The sequence below is a fragment of the Rattus norvegicus genome, chromosome 7 (genome assembly GCF_036323735.1).
Source record: "Rattus norvegicus strain BN/NHsdMcwi chromosome 7, GRCr8, whole genome shotgun sequence".
Lineage (NCBI taxonomy): Eukaryota > Metazoa > Chordata > Mammalia > Rodentia > Muridae > Rattus > Rattus norvegicus.
In genome coordinates this window covers 119,165,330-119,187,314 of record NC_086025.1, presented here as the reverse complement: position 1 = coordinate 119,187,314, position 21,985 = coordinate 119,165,330, and the positions used below count along the sequence as shown (strand labels likewise).

The 21,985-nt window shown below is 47.4% G+C and overlaps 1 protein-coding gene and 1 long non-coding RNA gene across 6 annotated transcripts in view; one reads left to right on the top strand and one right to left on the bottom strand.

The window, feature by feature from the left end:
* The window catches only part of Tbc1d22a (TBC1 domain family, member 22a), a 284,988-nt gene extending 269,957 nt beyond the window's left edge, over positions 1-15,031 (bottom strand). For 4 of the 5 annotated variants that reach the window (XR_005487292.2, XR_593675.4, XM_039080323.2 and 1 more), the window contains exon 1: positions 14,762-15,031. Coding sequence is in view for 3 of the 5 variants with exons in the window: in XM_039080323.2 (XP_038936251.1) it covers positions 14,762-14,823 (62 nt within the window). In the remaining 2 variants the exon portion in view is untranslated. The remainder of the gene's footprint in view (positions 1-14,761) is intronic. The other variant, NM_001401878.2, reaches the window with a different exon arrangement.
* Tbc1d22al (TBC1 domain family, member 22a like) lies at positions 15,007-15,636 on the top strand. The gene has a single exon (NR_176818.1). It is a non-coding gene; the product is annotated as a TBC1 domain family, member 22a like (long non-coding RNA).
* The last annotated feature ends 6,349 nt before the right edge of the window (positions 15,637-21,985 follow it).

Here is a 21,985-nt window from a genome sequence, read left to right as displayed (position 1 = left end):
CACCACTAACTGGACAGAAGCAATCTCCACGCTGGCTCTGTGCCTCCGATATTTCTCACTGGTGCCTCTTCTTGTGTAAACTATTCGTACCCTGTGTCCACCTGCTAACAAGGATTCAGTTTCTTACTAATTTGCAAAGTGAGAATTCCTTCACGTCATCCATGCTATACAGCCAGCAAACAGCAGTCCACCAAAAATGTCCACATCCAGAACCTTTGAGTGTGCTACTCTTTCCTGCACTGACATCAGAACAGTGCACCTACCAAAGAGAACAGTAGCCCAGTGCTAAAACATGCTGTGGTCATTCCTATGGGAACGTAGCATGAGCTCACATTACATCCAGTGTTGGTTTTCCCTCAAAAAAAAAATAGTATACCTGAACCTAAGAAAAGAGTGCCAGGCAGAAAATTCTAGACAGATGGGGCTGAGGAGATGGCTCAGTAGTTAAAAGGACAGGAGTCTGGAATCCCAGGACCCGTGCAAATACCAGATGTGTAAGTGAGCATGGTAGCTCATCTGGAATTCCAACCCGGGGAGGTGGAGACAGAGGAAACCTGGAGCAGGCTGGTTAGCAGGACCAATGGTACCACACCAGCCAGTTCTGGGTTGATTGGCAGACCTTGCCTCAGTGAAAAGGTGAAGAGCAATGGAGGAAGTCTCACACTTTAAGGTGGTAAGGACAGCCACATAGATGTGAAGTGGGTGGGTGCAGTTACACGGGATATGAGGGGTGGGTGCAGTTACACGGGATATGAGGGGTGGGTGCAATTACACGGGATTGAGGGGTGGGTGCAATTACAGGGGATATAAGGGTGGGTGCAGTTACACTGGGTATGAGGAGTGGGTGCAGTTACATGGGATATAAAATGGGAGAACTAATATGCTTGCTGAACCCTAACTAACACCTGTCTGGGTGTTCTCTCCTCAACCTAGTTGATATTCCATGAGGAAGCCCTAACTGGTCCCATGAAGTGCCCATGAGTACCCATCTCAACTGAGGCATCATAACTAACATCCTGTAGCAGTCACTGGCCACAGTAAGACAAAAAAGTGAAGAGCCTCACTTCAGCCCCAGCCTTCCAGTCCTCCCAGTAACTTCCAGAACATCCCAGGGCAAGAAACGAGCCCCCAGGGCCCTGTGCATTAGCTGAATTTTACAGAACCCAGGAGAATCAGGTATGTGCTATTTGTCAAGGGAGAGAAAAGATCTTTAGTTACTCAGTTCGTACACAACCTAGAGTGTCCTTTCTCCCAATCTTACACAGGTGTCTGGCCCTGGTACAGAGCTCTCAGGATGAGAGTCGAAAGGCCTGGGCTCCAATTCCAGTGCCGACACTCACTGGCTGGGAAATCTCAAAGCAAGTCAGCTCTCTGGTCTTCAGCTCCTCACCCTGGGAGCGGGAATGAGGATTTGCACAGGGTGCACTTGTGGATGGGTGGCAGAGTGGGCTGGCCTGTGTGAAGCCTAGCATCCAAACAGAAACCAGTACACACGTGGCCAAGACAGCCACAGTGGTAGCACTGTGGATACAGAAAGTGATCCACACAGAGCACCTGTCACAAGTGCCGATCTCTCTTGCCGCTAACATTCACGTGCTGCTTCTTATTCCCAATATATTTATATTCAAAACAGTAGGCGGCTTGGCCTGCAGGGCACTATTTGCATGTCATTTTCATAAAAGTCTCTGCAGCATTATCAAAGATTTCAGGCCTTTCCCTCCCAGCAGAGCGGGAAACTCATTAATTCTTCATAGGCAAACCACTTGTGTTTATTGAGTAGAAAATGTTCCAACAAAGTTCAGGCTCAGACTTAAGGGAGCCTCGCTTTTATCTTATTAAAACTGCATTTATTTGGTCTAGCATTGCGGAAAAAAGGAAAACAGAGTTCAGTGGAGCCACTGAAAAGCACTGGCAAGTGCCACGCATACTTACCTCAGATAAGGAAGCATTTCAGTAAGAATATTCATGGCTGGGGGCGTGCTGCAGAAGTATGTGCGCAGGATCTCTCCCCACTCCCCCGATAAGTCCATAAATACGCTTCTGAATAAATTATACATCTTTTAAAACTTTACAGTTCTATAGGACCCTAGGGATACTCTGTGAAAAGCAAGGACATGTGACATACCGCCACATCCTGACACAGAGACACAAAAACTCTTGGGTAAGTACATAAGGAAAGAGGCTCGGCAAAGTCTGTGGCACTACTCAGGGATTCAGAGTCTTAGCAGGGCTGGGGCCTCCTGTGTGCTGTGCCAACTCTACCACTGAGCCACACCTCCAGCACACACAGGACCAAGACACTAAGTGATAAGGCCGTGGCCAGCATGCAGAAGGTTCTCTCTCCTAGATGCTCCTATAAACTGAGGAATGAGCACAAAAGAAACAGAGAAGTGAGGGTAAAAAACAGACCAGTTACCAACCATACCAGACAGACCAGGTACTAACCATGATGAGCAGAAATGAGATTAACTGACCAACAGAACACTGAAAGCAAGTTAAAAATAACCATGTATATTTAATGTACAATGCATGTCACTAGTAAGTGTTGGTGCAAAACTTTTTCCTTTTTGCACGTGTACCTGAATGCAAAAATAATTCCTATCACGTGTATCTTTCTATTGCTATGATAAGCACCACGACCAAAAGCAACCCGGGTCGGTGGGGGGGGGGGGGGGACTCATCTTACACTTCCAGGTCCTGTTCATCACTGAGGGAAGTCAGGGCAGGAAATTAAGCAGGGGAGGAACCTGGAGACTGGAGGTTTTGAAGGAGCTCCATACAGCACGCATGAGAATGAAGGTGGAGTCAGAACAGTGACTATTTAGAAGCAGGGAAAGGACCTGAGATCAAGGAGAAGACTCAGTAACCTCCACTGTGTGAGACACTTCTTCCTGAGCTGAAGGAGACACGTGCACACGCGCTCTACGTGCTATAGTAGTCTCGACAGTTGGTTTCTATCTCTAACTAGTCTTCTAAGGAACGAGGCTCTAGGACAGAGGTTCTCGACCTTCTGTAACACTTTAGCACAGACTGTTCTCATGCTGTGGTGACCCCAACCATAAAATTATTTTCGTTGCTACTTCGTAACTGTTACTTTGCTACTGCTATGAATTATAATGTAAATGTGTATTTTCCAATAGTCTTAGACAAATGAAAGAGTCATTTGACCCCCAAAAGGGGTGCAACCCACAGGTTGAGAACCACTGCTCGAGGGTCATAAGAGACAGACTCTCGTAAGGCACTGCATCACTAGCCAGAAGAGTCGAGGCACGGCAGTTCTGAGAGGCAGGTCATACAGATCTGACAAATAGAAAGCCCCACAGAATAACATGACAAGCAGTCAACAAGTAGAAAGGGCCTAAAGTCTGTCACTTGAACAGGGAAATAAGGGTGATGTGTCCATACTGGAATATGGACAAAATGAATGAATGAAGCTAGGTATGTGCTGCCTACCTGTAACCCCAGCACTCACGAGGTGAAGGCAGGGGAACTGAGTTCAAGGTCATCCTTTGCTACATAGCCAGACCCTGTCTCAAGCAGGGAGTGAGGAAATTACAAATGGTCCCCAACATATGATGGCTCAGCACAATTTCCAAATTTCACAATGGTGTGAAAGCAATATATACTAAGCAGAAAACACACATAACAATTTGAACTGTGATCTTTCTCAGGCTTGCAACATGTGATATAATACCTTTTCTTAATACTGGGTGGCAGCAGTGAGCCCCAGCTACTGGCCAGCCCTACAGCAAGAGCAGAACTCACGGTGCTACACAGCACAGGACGCCACTACGAGGCTAGGAGGTCTGGCGGGCCACAGAGCGATGTACACTTGCAGCTTACAACAGGGCACCAGGATGGAATCCTCCTGGAACCAAGGAACACCTCATGTCTCAAGCTGTAGCACAGACAAGCCTTAAAAATATGCCAAACAGGCTAGACAGTGGTCGCCACACCTTCAATCTCAGCATTCAGAGGCAGGCAGATCTCTGAGTTCAGGGCCAGCCTGGTTTACAGAGTAAGTTGTAGGACAGCCAGGGCTACACTGAAAAACTCTTGTCTACAAATATATGTGCACTAAGCAAAAGGGAGGTCAAACAGGACTCAAGAGGTTGAGAAAAGAGGGTACTAGGTCAAAACCAGCCTGGGATACACAATGAGGTCCTATCTCAAACAAACAAAAAGTTACCAAGATATGCTGTATGATTATAGTACATGAAATGTCTAAGGATTCACCCACAGAGTCCGGTTTCCAGGGAAAGGGTAGAAAGTAAGGCTTAGTAAGATATGGTTTTTCTTTCTTTCTGGGAATGAAAGTATTCTGAAGTCAACTGTGGTCCTAATTACATAATTCTAAATGTGCATTTTAAAATCCCAAAAGTCTGGCTGGCAAGATGGTTCCTTGAGTCAGACACAAGCAGACCTGAGTTTGAGTCCCAGAGTCCACAATTTGGAAGGATATCAGACTCCCAAACATTGCCCTCTATTCTTCATAGATAGGTTGTGGTTTTACCTACATGCGTGCACACACACATACACATACACATACACACACACACACACACACATGCACATACACACATGCACACACTGTTTAACTTGTGGACATTTTAAGTGGGTGAATTGTATGGTATGCACGTGATATCACTATACAGAAGGAAGGAAGAATGAGTGGCAACAGGCCAAAAATAAACAAATAAACAATCAGGGTGCTTCACATGAAAAGAACAAGAACTTTACATACCCTCAAAGCAGAAAAAGAAAACTTTACAAGGACTCCTTGGTCACCAGAGTGTATTGTACAGAGAGGGGCTGTTAGCTATGTTCCACTGTCTACCCTGCACAGAGCTTGATGATCCCAGAAGAATGCAGGTAGGAAGGGCTCACCCACGGAGAGCAAGCCAAGTACAGCATTGAGGCCACAGGTGGCAGCCCTGGACACAGCACAGGCTCTCACTCACAAGTGCAAGGCAATCTCCACAGAGGGCAGCACAGGACTCAGTGAGCCAGGGGAAGGGCAGCAGAGAGTCGACCAGGGAGCAGACACCTCACAGCCCCTAGGGGGCTAGAAAAAGTTACCTTTTTCAGGACAAGGAAGCCCCATTAAAATGACAGCTTGGAAGAAGAAAAGGGAGGGCGGGAGGGAGGAAGGGAGGGAGGGAGGGAGGGAAGCCAGCCAGGCAGGTAGGCATCAGTGGCTCACACCTTTAATCCCAGAATTTAGGAGGCAGAAGCAAATGGATGTCTTGAGTTCAAGGCCAACCTGGTCTACACAGTGAGTTCCAGGAAAGCCAGGAATACACAGGAAGACCCTGTCTTGAAACCGCCCCTCCCCAAAATGACAGCTCAAGAAGGGGAAATGAAAAGGTAAGGAAGTGATGACATAGCCCAGGAATCAGAGGTACCTCTAGAGAGCTGGTATGGACAGGACAGGCTAAAGACACTGAGGAATTGCCCAAAAAAGAAAGAGAAGCTCTGAGGTATGTGCCACATTAGGACTTTGGCCAGAACAGTCTTTACCAGTCAGGAGAGTACATCAAGTTCTCCAGCTTGGTCTTTGCTTAAGGGGCACCATAAAATACTGTCTGCTCTGCATGCACGGCTCAATAAAGTCTCATCAAATACCACACACCAGCAGCAGCCAATGCTAGCACCAAAGGGGGCTGGAAAAACAAGTGCCGCTGGGTTGCTTCATGAGGTGGACAATTCATTAGGACACGGCACAAAGAACAGTCAAGGAGGAATGGCCAGAACTCAGTCACAAGATCACAGGTTCCAACAAGGCGGCTCCCAGGCTGGGAAAGGCAGCTGTCCCTGGCACTAAGATCCATAGTGACACGGATGAACTTGCCCCTCTTCGGTATCTGGTCTTTGCCCTACCTCTCTACTTGCACATATGTCCCCAGCCAGCATCCCTCGTCACCCAGTAAGAGCTCATTTCTATTCAGATGACAGGGATTAGCATCGTCCATCTGGACTTGGAGTAGAAATGTTCAGAGAAGATGCTTTTTTCACACCAGCACAGAAACATTTGTAAGGGAACAAGCAGACAGTAGCTTCTGGACCTCTGTCATTCAGATCTGGCTAGTGCGCAGCTTGGCTCAGGCAGGCAGTGTGCATATAGAGAAGCAGTTCTCAACCTGTGGGTCACAACCCCCATGGGGGTCACATAGTGGATATTTGTATTATGATTCATAATAGTAGTAAATTTACAGTTAGGAAGTAGGGATGAAATAATATTATGGTTGGGGGTCACCACAAGATGTGGAACTGTAGTAAAGGGGTGCAGCATCAGGAAGGTTGTTGATAGAGAGGAAGAGAGCAGAGCAGCATGCTGGACAAGCCCTGTGCACACATCAGGACTTGGGTGCATTCTCAGAGGGCAAATCCTAGCATGAGAAAGTACACCCAGGATGAAATGTGGGACAGACCATGCTTCACATGAGGTAGAGAAAGGCTCTAGGTTGAGTGCGCATGCCTACACCGGTCCAGCCAGCTCACAGAGGAGCAGCAGCTTCCTCACTGCAGCCCATGCAGGGAGAGTAAACAGCACACAGAGGGACTCAATGAAAGGCCAGGCTCCACCCGCACTGTCTCTCCAGTCAGGGCAGCTTCCTGGGAGGGAAAGGGGAAAGTGGAACCTCCCATACTATTCCAAGAAAAGAGGAAACAGCATTTCAGAAAAGGAGAACAGAAAGGCCAGCGTCCTCACAACAGCAGTCCCTAAGACAAGCCACAGGAATGGGAAGAACAGTGGTCACACTCTCTCGGACCCTGGGACACCCCTGCCTCTTGTCTGAATACCAGCACGAGCCTGGAAGAAGCCTGCCTCCTCAGCAGACCTAACGACATGCCTAAATGCAGCCCAGCAGCTCTGGCGCTCAGTGTTCTCCCCATGGGGAGGAGCCCAGCACACCCCGAACACCCTGAGACGCTGGTGGGAGTCTAAACTACCCCTGAAGGGCCCAGTTCCAGTGGGCTGGTGTGAGTCAGCTTTTTAGAGATGTACAGCTAGAGGACTGGACAGAGATGAGAAGCTGTGTGCTATGACAGTCGGACACACAGTAGATAGAAACTCCTCCAGTTCAAACCCAGTCTCTGCTGACAAGCCACAGGGCTCTGAGCAAGCTTCGTGTGTGAAGGGGAAAGCACAGTCCCATGCCCAATCAACCACTATGAGGACTGGCCACTCAGTAAACAATCCCACAGCCCTGTCACCCGCTCTGGGACTCCCACCTCCATAGCACAGGCACAGCACGGATGCCCTGCGCTGGAAATGAATTCTAGTCTAGTATGGTAGATTCCATGCTAGGAGAACATGGTCAACCACGGCTGCTCCAGAGGTCAAGTGATGCTACCCACAACCCACTTCTGGGTGAAATCCTTACAGCCAGTCCCCTTGCTGGCAGAAAGCTTGGTTCCTGGTGCTAGACTCCTGTCACAGAATGGCCTGCAAGACTCCACATGGCAGGTACTGGGAAGTAACAGATCTGGGGGGAGGGAGCATGCTAAGCTGCAGAAAGAGAAAGGTCATTCTCCTGCCCAGAACCTTGGCATGTTCCCATGGCCCTTGTCCTGATGGAGCCTGGAGATCTAGGGAAGAGAGCAGAGCAGGTCTCATTGTCTTCCCTTTGCCACACTCCTCTTTTTCCCTGGACACAGCAGGGAGCTGAGAGTCCACTTGCTGCCCTCAAGGTATTAACTACATAAGAAATAACTCCAAATCAAAACGCTGAGGTTTTGGTTGCTGGGTCTGGCACTGAGAGGTGCCCAGCTTCACATATGCCAAGCCAAGCAAATGCTCCCCCTGTGAGCTACACCCAAGCACGGGGTTTCTTTTCTCTTAGTTTTGTCTTCATTTAAAATTAATTCCAGTATCGATTTGCTATATTATATATGCAAGGGAAAATATGACTCACATTTATTTTCAAATGTTGCTGATGAAATGAGACATCTGACGTGGCAACGAGAAGTTCTCACTGAGGGGTAGGAAAGAGAACTGCGTACACAGCAGAAATACCTGCTAGTGCTTCCACACACCCCCAGTCACACAGGGTCCCTCCACAGGGAGAGAATCCCGCTCCTCTGAACACAGTCTTTATAAGGAGGCAAACTTCAGGGTTTCTAAGATGCTGAGAAATGGAAGTGTGGGCACCACACAGGTAAACAGCACTTCAAAGCCACAAGTCAGGAGACAGATCTCTAAGAACATGGGGCAACAAGAACAAGACAGGCAGACCTGTTTGATTCCAGGGCCAATGGAGCAGGACACAGGAGTCCTGCTCACTCCCAGCACCCAGAGTAAAGGCACTTTGCAGCAACTATCCAGCAACTTTGAAAGCTGCTAACCTGAATAACCAGCCCATGGTCAGGAGCACGGCTCTGCTGAGGAAGGTGCGGGGCCACATGCAGTTCCTCCCCACTAGATAGCCTCAGCACACTCCATACAGAGAACAGAAGGTAGAAGGTGACCTGGGTGTCAGCAGACGAGTCTAGACGCGTGCCATTCTATGCTGGGAGCTCAAAGGCGAAATAATTTCTGCACATTCTAGCTATGGGCAGACAGATTCTTGCAGTTAGAGGAACAGCATTCCCGCTCTCAGTACAACACTGCTCCAAGCTTCTCAAGACAGCACATTCCTTGGTATCCGGCTCCATTGTCCCTATGCAAGGCCAATAGCTGTGGACCAAGTTCCAATCACACTGATTTTCTCCAACCATTTTGCAAGTTCACATGGTTATACTTGGACCCGCTACAGGCCAGGGCTAACCCTCAGTCAAGGCCACCTGGTTAATCACATTGACTTCCCTCCGTCATGTAACGTGTCTTACTCAGTTTTGAGGGATGGGGACACAGACCTTTGGGACCATGATTCTGCTAACCAGGCCACAGGCTGGTAATCATGCCCTCCCCTGACATCCAGGCTGTCAATGAATGTGCAAGTTCCTTGGGCAGATCTTTGACCCTGTCTACTCTTCTCCAACAGCCTCTGCCTTTAGCCTGCCAGCTTCCTCTTTCCCACTCTGCAAGGCTGAGCACCATGCCCTGCTTAAAGACCTTCAATGCTCTCAAGACTTGGTATTCAGACCCAGATCTTTTCCACAGCCTTCAAAGGCCTCCAAAGCCCTTTGCAGCATGGTGCGCTGTGGCTGCTCTCATCCCTCCTCAGCCACAAGTGTCCACTGCAGCCCACCCTACATGTCTGAGGCCAGTCTGGCTCCTTCTGCACTTCCAGGTCCCAGCTTAAACAGAATGTCCTTGGAAAGGAAGTGATCATTTCCCCTTGTAGGATCCTGGTATTAAGCCAACATGCCAAATTATGGCCTTCATAGAACTTCAATCAGCATGCATATTCACATGTGCACTGACCCTAACCCCTGCTGGCCTCCGTGGGCTACATCTGCTTGTCCAGCATTCAGTCTCTGGCACATCAAAGGTGCTTATACACATGTGAATGGCTCCATTATCCCCAGCATTCCTCCCCCTTCAGTTGAGACTGAATCGGACCTATTGAGCAGTCTCATTTGCTCATAGTCCTCATGGCTCCAACAGTAGGGGCTGAAAGCTCTCCAGGGCACAGCACTAAGGCTGCCCCTCTGCCCCAGCCTTACCCCAAGAATGCAGGACCTCACCATAATTGAGCTTGGCCTTTCTTGCCAACATTGCACTTCCAAATACCATCCGGCGCCTACCCCGGCAGCAGGCACTCCTTCCTGTCAGCAGGACGCAGAGTCAAGCAGAGCCATGCTGAAATATTAAGCATCAGCTCCACACTGAAAGGCTGCCTGTGTTCACAAACCCAATGCGTGGGAGTTTGTCTTGGCATTTAAGTTAAGTGTGGCAGGAATTCCAGCCGTGGTGATGGCAGAAAGCAACACCTCCTCAGGAGCTGACAGAGTCAGTGGCTCCAGAAAGAATGGGCCCATAAGACCCATCAGGCCTTCTGATTTTTATTACTTGCATACTGCCTTCCCCACTTCAATAACCACCACTCCTGTCCTCGACCTGAAAGTGTTCCCAGAGTCTCCTGCATGGTCTCCCTGCTTCTGCCCTTCTCCTCTCTGCCTTTCTCTCTTCATTAAAGCAACCAGAGTAACCCTGTTACACAGATGGTTGCTGCTGCCACACAGCTACTCAAGTCCTCGGAAGGCTCTAACCCACTCAGAATCAAAGAGTAACAGTCCATATTTTTTTTTCTTTATTTTTCAGAGCTGGGGACCAAACCCAGGGCCTTGCGTTTGCTAGGCAAGCGCTCTACCACTGAGCTAAATCCCCAACCCCAACAATCCATATCTTGCTTTGACCACATAACCTGTCCACTACCTCAGCTACAGCAGCCTTGTTCCTTCTTCCTATCCTCACATGCCAGCCCTGTTTAAGGAGCAAAGCCTCTGGTACTTGCTATCCCTTTGCCTAGAGCCCCCTTCCTCTGGCTACCCATAGGTACTGCCTACAGATCTGTACTCAGAAAGCACTTTCTCAGTGAGAGGTGCCCGGTCACTGTATCACCATGAGACCCTCCAGCTACATCTATCTGACTCTACACTACCCACTCTCCTTCCTTGCAAAGACTTAATAGTGGTTACCACCTTCTTCCAACAATCAGCACTCCAAGGACAGAGCACAAATCTTAAATCAGTTTTGTTCCTGACAAACAGCATGAGTTAAATAAAAATAAATAACTTATCACGCTCTCAGGGAGTCCAAGAGATATCTATCTATCTCTATCTCTGTCTGTCTGTCTGTCTGTCTGTCTATCTGAAAGAATGGAGCTAGGCTGTGTTAAATAGTTCTGTGTCAACTTAACATGAGCTAGTTATCTGAAAGGAAGGAACCTCAACTAAGAAAATGTTTCCATAAGATCTGGCTGTAGGGAATTTTCTTAATTAGTGATTAATTGGTTGGGGAAGAGCTCAGCCCATTGTGGGCAGTGTCATCCCCGAGCTGGTGGTCCTGGGTCTACAAGAAAATAGGTGGAACAAGCCATGGAGAACAAGCCAGTAGGAAGCAGTCCTCCATGGTTTCTGCATCAACTTATGCCTCCAGGTTCCTGCCCTGTTTGAGTTCCTGTCCTGACTTCCTTTGATAATGAACAGTGATATGAAGTGTAAGCCAAATAAACCCTTCCTCCCCAACTTATTTTTGGTTATGGAATTGTGTCACAGCAATAGAAAGCCTCACTAAGACACAGGTCAAGCAAATCTTCTCTTGGCTGCCACACAGATCTACTGGTCCCGTCCCATTACAGAGAGAGCAACCAATGGCTTCGGGAATGGCGTAAATTGGAAATATCACACAGATCACAGGAAGAGATAGCTAAAACCCACTCAGATTCCTAGCCTACTGGTAGAAGGTATAGTCTTTCTATATGTTAGCTCATCCAGAAAAGGAAAATTCTAAAACAGACTCCATTAAATACTCATACAAAGATCAGGAAGTGCACATAAGAGAGGGGTCTTAAGGCCATCTCTCGCACCACTCTCTAAACCAAATCTTTTTCTCACTCCAGGCTAATGTGAGAGATCAGCCACCATTTCTCCATCCTTCACCAGGAAGATGAGAGCAGGGTGCTTCCTAAACAGGCAGAGCTTGCGTCCTAATTGAAGAAGCCGGTGCGTGAAAGAGTGCTTGAGCTGTGGTTGAACCACCAGAGCATTAAGGAAGCAGGGTGCAGATGAAGTGTGAAGAGTGAAAACGTAAGCGAGGAGGGAAGGGACATTCATTCCGCTAAACAGAGCATGAAAATGCAGCTTTCTGTATAAATGGAAAGTACGGCATGGGATTTGCAAGACCCTAGAAGCGAAGGCCACCAGCACTGCAAAGCTGAGCAGTGGCCAGGTTACAAAGGTGTGAGATAGCACAAAGGAACATCTGTGTGTAACAAGCATCTCTAGAGAAATGGCCAAGGGCTTTCAACCCACTCTGCCTTGCTGAGTGTTGTCTATGGGACAAAGCCATGTTTTGTAAATGGCAAACTCCTAGTAGACAACATATCAATGGGAGCACCAATATGGAATATGGAAAACACTAGGTCCTTGATGGAACGCCATTCATCACCTTCACTATCAAGGAACTGAGAAGGGTTCTGCTATACAAAACTCCCCTCGCTGTCTGGAACTCAGAGGTAAGACTCTGTGGTCTCCCTGACACACAGGCCCAGGGCTTCCCTGGTCAAAGACAACAATCATGAGGCCCACTTGAAGAGTGGACAAGACCCTGGGAGCCTAGTTCTCTGCTAGCACTTTCCTGTACAGATGGAAACCCAGAATGTGGGTACTGGACAACTCAGGAAGGAATGGGGCATACTTTTGCACACTCTCCTTCTGGAAGAATTCCAGACTGTCACCAAAATCAGAAACACTACCACAGGGGAGGGCTACAAGGCAAAAGGGCAGAGCAGAGGCTGCACAGGCTCTCTTCAGGGCCCAGCCTCTCCCTTGTCCAGTCCTTAGCAGCACCCTCCAGCAAGTCACAAGACTCCTCATCAGCTCTGTAACTTGGGAGCTGTTCTCAAAAGCACCTGATACATAACACGGCAACAAGGCTGAGAAGAAAGAAGTCTGTCTTTGGTAGTGTGGGGTCACACCAAAAATTCTGGGACTGTGTCACTTTCCTGTGGAAATGTTTCTGCTCTTGGGTCGTGAACCCAAGATGTCAGCAGATTGTGCTGTCAGTGAAGGCCATTTCCCGCCATGATTAGCTTCTGGTGGTTGCCGGCAATCCCAGTTTTGACTTGTAAACACATCGTTCTGATCTCTGCTTCCATCAATGCATGGTCATCTCCCCTACCTCTGCCTCCCTCTGTATATAAGGTTCCATGTTCTTATGGGAACCAGAGACTGAATAAGGGCCTCCCCATTGCTCAATAATGTCTACAAAAACCCTGCTTTCAAGCAAGGTCACAGTCGTAGTCACTGTACAAGTGTTGGGGATGTCACCGTTTAGCCCAGTACAAACTACCACACCAGGTGTAGTGACCCACTTGTATACTCGGGAGAATGAGGTGAGAGGATCAGAAGCTCAAGGCCAGTGTGCACTATAAATGAGACCCTATCTCAAAAAAATAAATAAATAAATAAATAAATAAATAAATAAATAAATAAATGCATTATGAAGAGACAGCATTTGATGGAAAGGGTCATTGAATTCTTCTTTTATATATACTTATTATTTATTTTACTATTCCCTTTATATACTGCTCACTGCCCCCTCCCAGCATCCCTTCCCACAATCCTTTCCCCATCAGGGTCATTGAATTCTACAACTCCATACAGCAACTCCATTATTTTTATATCTCAGTTGACTCTTAACAATAAATTACGGTTCATACTTAAGGGAAACTGAGTCTCAAGATGTAAAGGCAACAGCAGAAGTCACACTGTCACCTGCTTCTGTTTATCTGGCACTAAGTTCTACATGTTTGTTCCTGTCATAGTAGGACCTGCAACTCACTCTTAGACCAGTGTCTTCCACTCATCTTACTTAACTGGGCTGGAGAGATGGTTCAGTGGGTAAGAGCACTGACTGCTCTTCCAGAGGTCCTGAGTTCAATTCCCAGCAACCACATGGTGGCTCACAACCATCTGTAATGGGATCTGATGCCCTCTTCTGGTGTGTCTGAAGACAGTAACAGTGTACTCATACATAAATAAATAAATCTTTTTTAAAAAAAAAAGTTCTTAACTGTTCAATCAAGCCTAGTCCTGATACTGTACAAAAAAAAAAAAGTGTCTGGGCATCTCTGAGGACTTCCTTCATCTTCCAAATCACTGTGGTCCAGCAGTCAGTGACACCTGCTGACCCCCAACCACTCTGAAAAGCACATTTTGTGGTTGTGTACAGTGGATGTCAAAATTTACAACTTTAACACTCACACACCCACACAATGGTGTCTCTTATAAAGCGAAGAAGACGGACCATTTTCTGTGCTCATGAATGGTTCTATTTTAAGTTACCTCAATGTCAAAATCTTCAGAGTTAGAGAAGTGGCTAACATTAGAATCTATCTCAGACTTTGGTTTGGGAACAGAATAAACTATGTTTGAAACCTTGAGATGAACTTTTCTGAAACAGAGTCTAGTCAGTAACTGACTTGATCTTAGGTATTTTCCGGGTGCTGTCTCTTCATTCCCTAAGGCCTTGAGAGGCATCAGGCCATAACCAATCACAGAAGGACTTTGGAGCTCGATAGCTTCCAACAGCACCCAAGTGTTTTTATTATTATTCTTTGTTTCCTGTTGCTGTCAGAAGACTGGTGTCTAGAGGCCAGAAGGTGGGAACCACAGAAATTCACAAAGCGCTTCCAAGCTCAAAGCAAAAGCATCAGTCCACCAGAGAGACGAGAGAAGATCCAAGTGGTCAAACCACCACACACCCTGCTGAGACCAACCTCCCCTGAAGGCGCTGCCTCTCCCTGGCCAGTTTCCTGACTCCACCAAACTCTCCAGGGCATGACCCGGGTCAGTTCCTTCCAGCTTCCCCAGGGAGCCAAGGAGTTTCGCAGGAGAGAACATGACAGGATCTGGAGGCACTTGGGGCAGCTCCTCATCCTCCTTACTCTTAGGTACGGCCACTGTCACCTTCCAGACCCCACACTCCTACTGCCGACCCCCACTTCCCTAGCCCCTCACATAGCCCAGCAGTCTCCTTGGAGCCCAGGTTCCCTTCCCCAGACTCCCACTCCACCCACAGTCCAACAGGACAGCACGGCCACCTGACCTCTGACCCCTGACCCCGACCTGGCCCTCCCGTCACACCCACCTGCCCGGGACCTTGCTGTTGCTGCGCTTCCAGAACTGCTTCCTGGCCCCGTCGCTGGCCATGGCCGCTCCTCATCCCTCAGATCCGCAACCCTGACACCCGAGAGCGGCCGGCCAACCTCCAGCGGCCCTCTCCTGTGCCCGGTTGGCCCCTCAGAGATACCAGGACTCCGGAGCGTAGACCCGAGAGGCGCTTCCGCCTCCGTCCGGAAGTTGTGACTCGGCGATCCCGGAAGTCCCGCCTCCGTTTCAGGCTGTGCTTGACGCCATGAAAAGGCGACGCTGGGATGTGTGCGTGGCTGTTGCGCAGGAAAGAATGCAGTCTTCGCGTTGCGTCTGTTCGAGCGGGACTGGGAGCGCTCAGGTCGACAGGCACGGTCTGAGGCCGCTGGATCCCGGCCTCTGAGCCCACCGGGGCGAGTTGACCGCTATGAATTCCGGAGCCGCGTGCCTCTGAAGACCAAGTCGGCCTTAGTTTGTTCGCAGCCCACTAGCAAGTGCGGAGAACCAGAAGGAGCAAAATACACATCCGGACCCAGCTGCGAGCAAGCGGACGGGAAGGTGGAAAACCTCTCCCGCTGTAATGTGGTCCAAGCCTCATCGCCAGGGCATTGACCACGGACCAGTAAACACAGCACAGTAAAGTGAAGGAAGCAACTACCGCCGGAGCATATGTGGGGCGATGGTGCGGATCCGCCCGGACTTCACCTGAAGAACGAATAGGCACAGAGGCATGAAGAATTCATCTTGCCGGCGCTCGCGTGCTTCTAAGTCCGCAGTAAAGTGTGCTTTAATTGTAAGATACAGGCAAGATCCAAAAGCTTAATATGGAGATGTTAATTATAATTTCACATTAAATGATATTATATATATATATATTGGGTTCTGTAGAATATGTTAAGTTTACTTTCACTTTTTGCTGTGTGACGTAGCTACTTGAAATTACTTACGCGATTGACGCAAAATTTCTATAGTCTTAAACTCAAGGGTGAGAGGCTGACAAATCAGCCGGGAGCTTTAGTGTAACACTAGTAGTGCCAACTGCCAGTTGCCTTTATTACTGAGAAACATTCACCACTGCTGTCTCTTGCACTTCTGCTTTTGATATGGTCTCCCTGTTTAACCCAGACCCTGATTATATTCTCAAAACCCAAGCTTCTAGACATATTGACAAGTGGTGTTGGTTTAGGCTGGATGCAAGAAAAAAAACACTAAAGGACCTTCAATGGCTCAGCCCAGTTGTATGCCAGACTTCTCGGTACTCAGAGCAGGGTGAACGGTCCAGTGCTCTATCTCAACTTTGTTCCCATCCTTTAAGAATAAAGCCTTCCGCAGCTCCTTATAGACTGCAGTAGTTACCCAACTCTACTTTAACTCTGCAGAAAAGGGTGGCACCTGTTCCCCTTCATTCCCTGCACAGCTGTGGCCTGGGGAACTGAAATAGTAGACCGTAAACATTTGCTGCCTGGATGACAACCCCAGGGCTCTCCAGGAATCCCTTTTGACACAAGCATAGAAAAGGAAATACAAGGGACGATGTCAGCGAGCCCCATATGATTCCCTTCAGGCACAACCTAGAGAGAATAGCTTCAGCTTCTCCCTGGAATCCCATTTCTAATAGTCCTTGGAATCTGGGAGGTCTGACCGAACTAAGATTAATAACCATTTCCTACCATTGCCTAGAGAGCTCCTGGAAGAAAATTTTAGTGGCGCCCAGCTGTAACCCTGCTTCTCAAAAGGCTGGGGCAGGAGGATGGAAATTATAAATTGTGTGTGCTCACTTTAGTGGTACACATACTAAAGTTGGAATAATACAGTCATTAACATTGGCCCTTACAAAAGGATAATAAACTGGTAATGTGTTTGTGCGTGTGTGTGTGTGTGTGTGTGTGTGTGTGTGTGTGTGTGTCTGCATGTGTCTGCGCGCATGTGCATGCATGCATGCATGCATGTGTGTGTGTTAGGCAGAAGCCAGCAGTCAACCTCAGATGTCTTCCACTGTTGCTCAACAACCTAGCCCTTACTGTACCTTCTCACATCAACTGCCTAGACTGTTCTAGGGAACCTCCCTTTCTCTGCCCATCCAGCATTAAAGTTCTAGGACACACCAAGATTTTACATAATGCTAAGGATCCAAACTAGGTCCATATGTTTATGCCACAGACACTTCCCATGAGCCATCTGACCACCCCAGTATGTCATGTTTTTAAAATAAACCCTAAGCATTGTGGCATAGGTGTATAATTCCAGCCATCCAAGGCTGCAGATAAAAGATGCCTCAAGTCTAAGGTCAGAGGGTATATAGAAATACCCTCTCTGAAAAGAATTAAGATATAGATAGTATATATATATGAAGCTGGGAACATAGTGGTAACAGTGCTTTCCTAGCATGTGCAATGCCTGGGGGGAAGACTTAGAATCCCCCCCTAGTAGAGTTCAAGAAGGCCACAGGGGCCAGGCCTGGTGGCATGAGCCTTTAATCTCAGCACTTGGGAGGCAGAGACAGGAGGGTCTCAGTGAGTTCAAAGCCCGCCTGGTCTATATAGACTCTGACTCAAAAAAAAAAAAAAAAAAAAAAAAGAATAGGCTCCAGGGACCTCTTCCTAATCTCAGCTATGAGACCTCACCAGAGATAGGGTCCCAGTAGCCTTAGGAATCTCCTTCAGGCAACACCAAAGACAGTCCTCTCAAGCTCAGTTTGGTTTTTATGAAAAGACTGAAAAGGCAAGGAGCCAGCAGGACTAGGAAGAACTCTGGAGCAGAAAGAAAGAAAATGCTGTGTAAGAGCACAGGGGAATCAGCAGCTGCCCTGACAGGTTAGGTGTGACAATGGTGCCCTAAATTCAGCCCTCCAGAGCCTGTAGGCTTTCCTACGTGCTATCCTGGGTCAAGAAGTGAAGCCAAGAGCTGCAGCATAAGGTTATGTCTCACTCTGACACTATATTAGATTACACTGATTCATGATGAGACAAGCTGGTGGGGAGGCCAGGGGGAAACAAACCCCTAGTGATTGGGGACAGCACTGTCATGACTGTCGGTCACCAAGACAAAGCCAAGGTGGGGAATGTATAAAAATGGCTGTGGGAAGGGCAGGCATGGATTCAAAAGGAAAGTATAGGAGGATAGGTTTAAAAGTTACAGCAATATGGAGTTGGGATTGGGACCTGTGCAAGAACCAGATAGGACAGAGTTCCAAATACCTGAAGTAAGAAATGTCGAGTAGAACGGTTTGGGGAGGAAGACAGACCCTGGCTGTTACTCAGGATGGTCTTACCCTCCTACTCCACCTCTCAAGTGTCTAGGACTGTAGGTGAAGCCAACAGTTGTTGGGCAGCAAGCACAAGAGGCCTCCATTCACTGAGGTTTAGACAAGCAAATGAAAAGCAACAGGGTACTGTTTGACAAGGAGCAGACTGAAGAAAACTGAACGCCAAGACGCATGAAAACGTGGGTTTGTAAACAAAGACAAGCTCTTATGGCCTGCAGGAGGGGGTTCAAACGCATTCAATAACTTGGGCCATTTAGAAATTTCTAGTAGATAAAGATATTGTGCAACTCAGCAATTTCCCTCAGGTTATGTACCCTGGAGCAGAGCACCCAGCTGTGCAAGGAAAAGAGTGTTCATTTCATCTTCTCTCCTAGTGGAGGTGGGGGTTGGAAGAAAAGCAATCAAAATGTCATCTGCAGGAGAATTGACAAATGAGTTTCCCGCTAAAATACTCTGGTAATAAAAAATAAATTCACTTTTACAGACATCGACATTAATTTCACACGGTTGAGAGAGAAGGCTTTAATGGAAGCGTATGGCACAACACCATTTAGTAGTGTTCTGTTTTATTAATGCCATTTTTTTTAAAAGCACAAGAATGCTGAAAGCGAAATTCAGAAGAGTGTTCGCCTCTGGGTGTTGGAACGATAATCAGAAAATTCATAGGTTTCCTTGTGCTGTTGTGCTTGTATCTTAAAGCAAACTACTTTGAGGCGCTTGTGACAGTCTGTGATTTTTCCCACATTTATGATCTTTGACTGTACATCAGCATGTCTTTGAGCTCCTGCTCTGCTATGCACTGAGCTGCTGTGAACTTAGGGGTGAGGCCAATTCAAATAATGCAACAGAGCATAGGCAGGGTTCACCGGGAAGCTTGTGGGGTGGGGAAGATGTTCACACTGGGTCTCTTGTAACCATTGCTTGAGGCTGGGTAGGTGAGACAGGACAAAATACAAGAAACGTCATTGCTTAAGGGAAGAATATGAACCAGTGGGTAACACAAATGCCAGGGAGTCTGAGTGGAATGCCCGTGCCTCAGCTGGCCCTCCTTCCCACTCCCCAGCTCTGACGCTCTTCCCTCTTTCCTGTGATGTTCCTTGAGCCCTGAAGACAATGGATCAACACAGAGGTTTCCTTTAGGCCTGAGTACTCAATATTCTCTTTGAGTTGTTTTGAGTCTCTGAATTGACTGCTGCAACTGCAAAGAGACGCTTCTTCGAACAAGGAGAGAAACAGAAATGTTTAAAAGGCAGTTTGAGAACATGTCTATTCAGCAAAACAGCCGTAGTTGGTTTTTCCCTAGGGCCTATGACTTCCCCAGGCATGGACTCTTGACCAGGTATGAATTTTGTGCAGTACCCGCCATGAATTCCCTCCTGTGTAACAGGCCTCAAGTTTAGTTTTAAAAGTGGCTGATTAGACCGTGACAGTCACACCACTCTTGCAAAATTTGCCTGGCAGATCAGGTACCATGGCATTCAGGGTCCACCTGTGGCAAAGCCTGGAACATTCATTCAGGGCAGGTCCTCCTCAACTCTGGCTGTTGTATTCTCTGCACATTCTGCCCAAGAACTGCAAGCAAGATGAAAATCTCTGGTGCACCCAAAGCCCCTCAGAGACCTACCCACCTGCCTTTGTTCCACAGGAGCTGGCAACCTTCTGTGGCAGCGGCCCAGTAAGAAGGATGTTATGGTTTGGAAGTGAGATGTCCCCCACAGGCTCCCATAATGGAAATCCTTAGTCCCCATCTGCTTGTGGATTTAGGGAAACCCCAAATCCTTTGGAAGTGAGGCCTCAGTAGGGGAAGCTTATCATTGGGGGTATACTTTATGGAAGTAGTCTGGCCCTAGCTCTCCGATTCCCAGCTGCCTCTACAATGCAGTCAGACGGGGACCACTCCGACTGTATCCTCTCAAACCACGAATCAAGATAAGTCCTTCCTCCCTTAAATATTCTTCTCACTACAGCAACAAAGCCGGAAGTATGTGATGAAGACCGGTTCAGTGTATTACAATGTTTGTCAAAAAATTAACAATTGAAATGAAAAAGATATAAAAACAGGACACATGGCCCAAACCTGTAAATGTCAGCACCCAAGAAGCAGAGACAGGAGGATCCAGAGTTCAAGGCCTGCCTAGGCTACACAGTGATACCATCCCTTGAAAAGAAAATGAGACTTAAAAAGTTTAATAGAAATAGCATTCATTCATCTCTAGACGGACAAAGATGAAAAAGAAGGATGTAGAGCCAGGTACCCAGGCTGAGGCAAAAGAATTGCAGGTTCCAGGGCCAGCCTGTAAAACTTAGCAAGACCCTATCTCAAAATTTTACAGTTTAAACATTCAAAGGACTGTGGATAGGACGGTGGATATGACTCTAGATACGATGATTACCTACCAGGCTTGAGAGCCTAGGTTCAATGCCCCCAGAAACAGAATAGGTATGGGGCGCTTGCCTTTAATCATAGCACTTGAGGAAGCAGATGGATGTCTGTGAGTTCAAGGCCAGCCCGCTCTACATAGAGAGTTCCAGGACAGCCAGGGCTACATAACAAGACCCTTTTTCCTAACAGATAATCCTTAGTAAAATGCATGCACATGCGCGCGCACGCGCACACACACACACACACACACACACACACACACACACACACACACTAGATTAAGGCTATTATGATAGCTGAGAAGCAGCACAATCACTGAGAATGTAAACCAGGACCATATTTCTTCAGTGACATTTGACAAACTAGATGAGTTCAGAACTCCACAAACGTGCAAACTTTGTGCACTCCAGCGTCTAGGAATTTACCCTAAAGAACTGGACAAAGAGACACACATCTTAAGCGCCACCTCTACGTCTACTAAAAACTGAAAAATCACAGTCATCTGTCCAACTGTAAAAGCAGTGGGTTAAATGAACTTTGACACAGCTGCCAGTGCGGGGCTGAGAAACCATGGTCAAATGATGGCCCCAATATCTGGTTTTGTTTACTTATTTATTTACAAAGGAAAATGTTTAAGCCAGACCTGGGAGTTCAGACATTCTTCACATTTAGGAAGGTGAGGCCAGAGGATCCTAAATACAAGGCATGCGGGAGCTGCAGAATGACTTCAAGGACAGTCTCAGAAAACTAATTTGACACTGTCTCAAAATAAAAAGTAAAAAGAAGGCTGGGATATAGTTCAGCGGCTGAGCAGAAGTTCAGTATTCATGAGGACCTAGGTTCAAGCCCTAGCACTAGGACACTAGAAATCATTTTTAGGCTACTATTCATGATGGCATTTCCATCTTTTGTTAGAAGTTATACATGTAGACTGAGAAAATTCTAGAAGTCCATTGTATGAGTTAAAATGTTTCCAGATGAACAAAACATACACTGACTTAAACAATTGCAGGAAGTTACTGGTTGAGCAATGAGGGAAAAAAAAGTAGGACAAAGTCACACTTTGGATACAACCAGCCCAGGCTGCAGGTCCACTTAGAACGAGGCTCTTGCCTCTGCCCTCCTTCTTGTGGTAATAAAAGCTGCAAACCGGCTTCCCTCATTATCATAGGATGGCTGCCAGTACCCAGCGGAGCTGAAGGCATTCTAGTTTAGAGCCACTAAGAGTTCGCCTTGTAGTGATGAATCCAGTCCTAAACCAGGCATGGTGCCCTAGTTGGATTCCTGACTTCAGCTTAGATACCAGTTGTCACTCTGTATCTACAAGTTTCATGTCTGACTTGTTATTGCCTTTCCCTAAGTAGAGCAGTATGACAACTACCTCATAGACTTGCATTGTACTGGGGGTTATGTAATCTATGGCTAAAGTCCATGGGAAGGTATGCATAGGCTCTGTGCAAATACTGTACTCTGTGTACATGTGGGTGTGCATGCACACGTGTATGTGTGAGCGCTCATGCCACATGTGTCCACATACATGTAGAGCCCAAGTCAAATATCTTGTTCATTCCCTC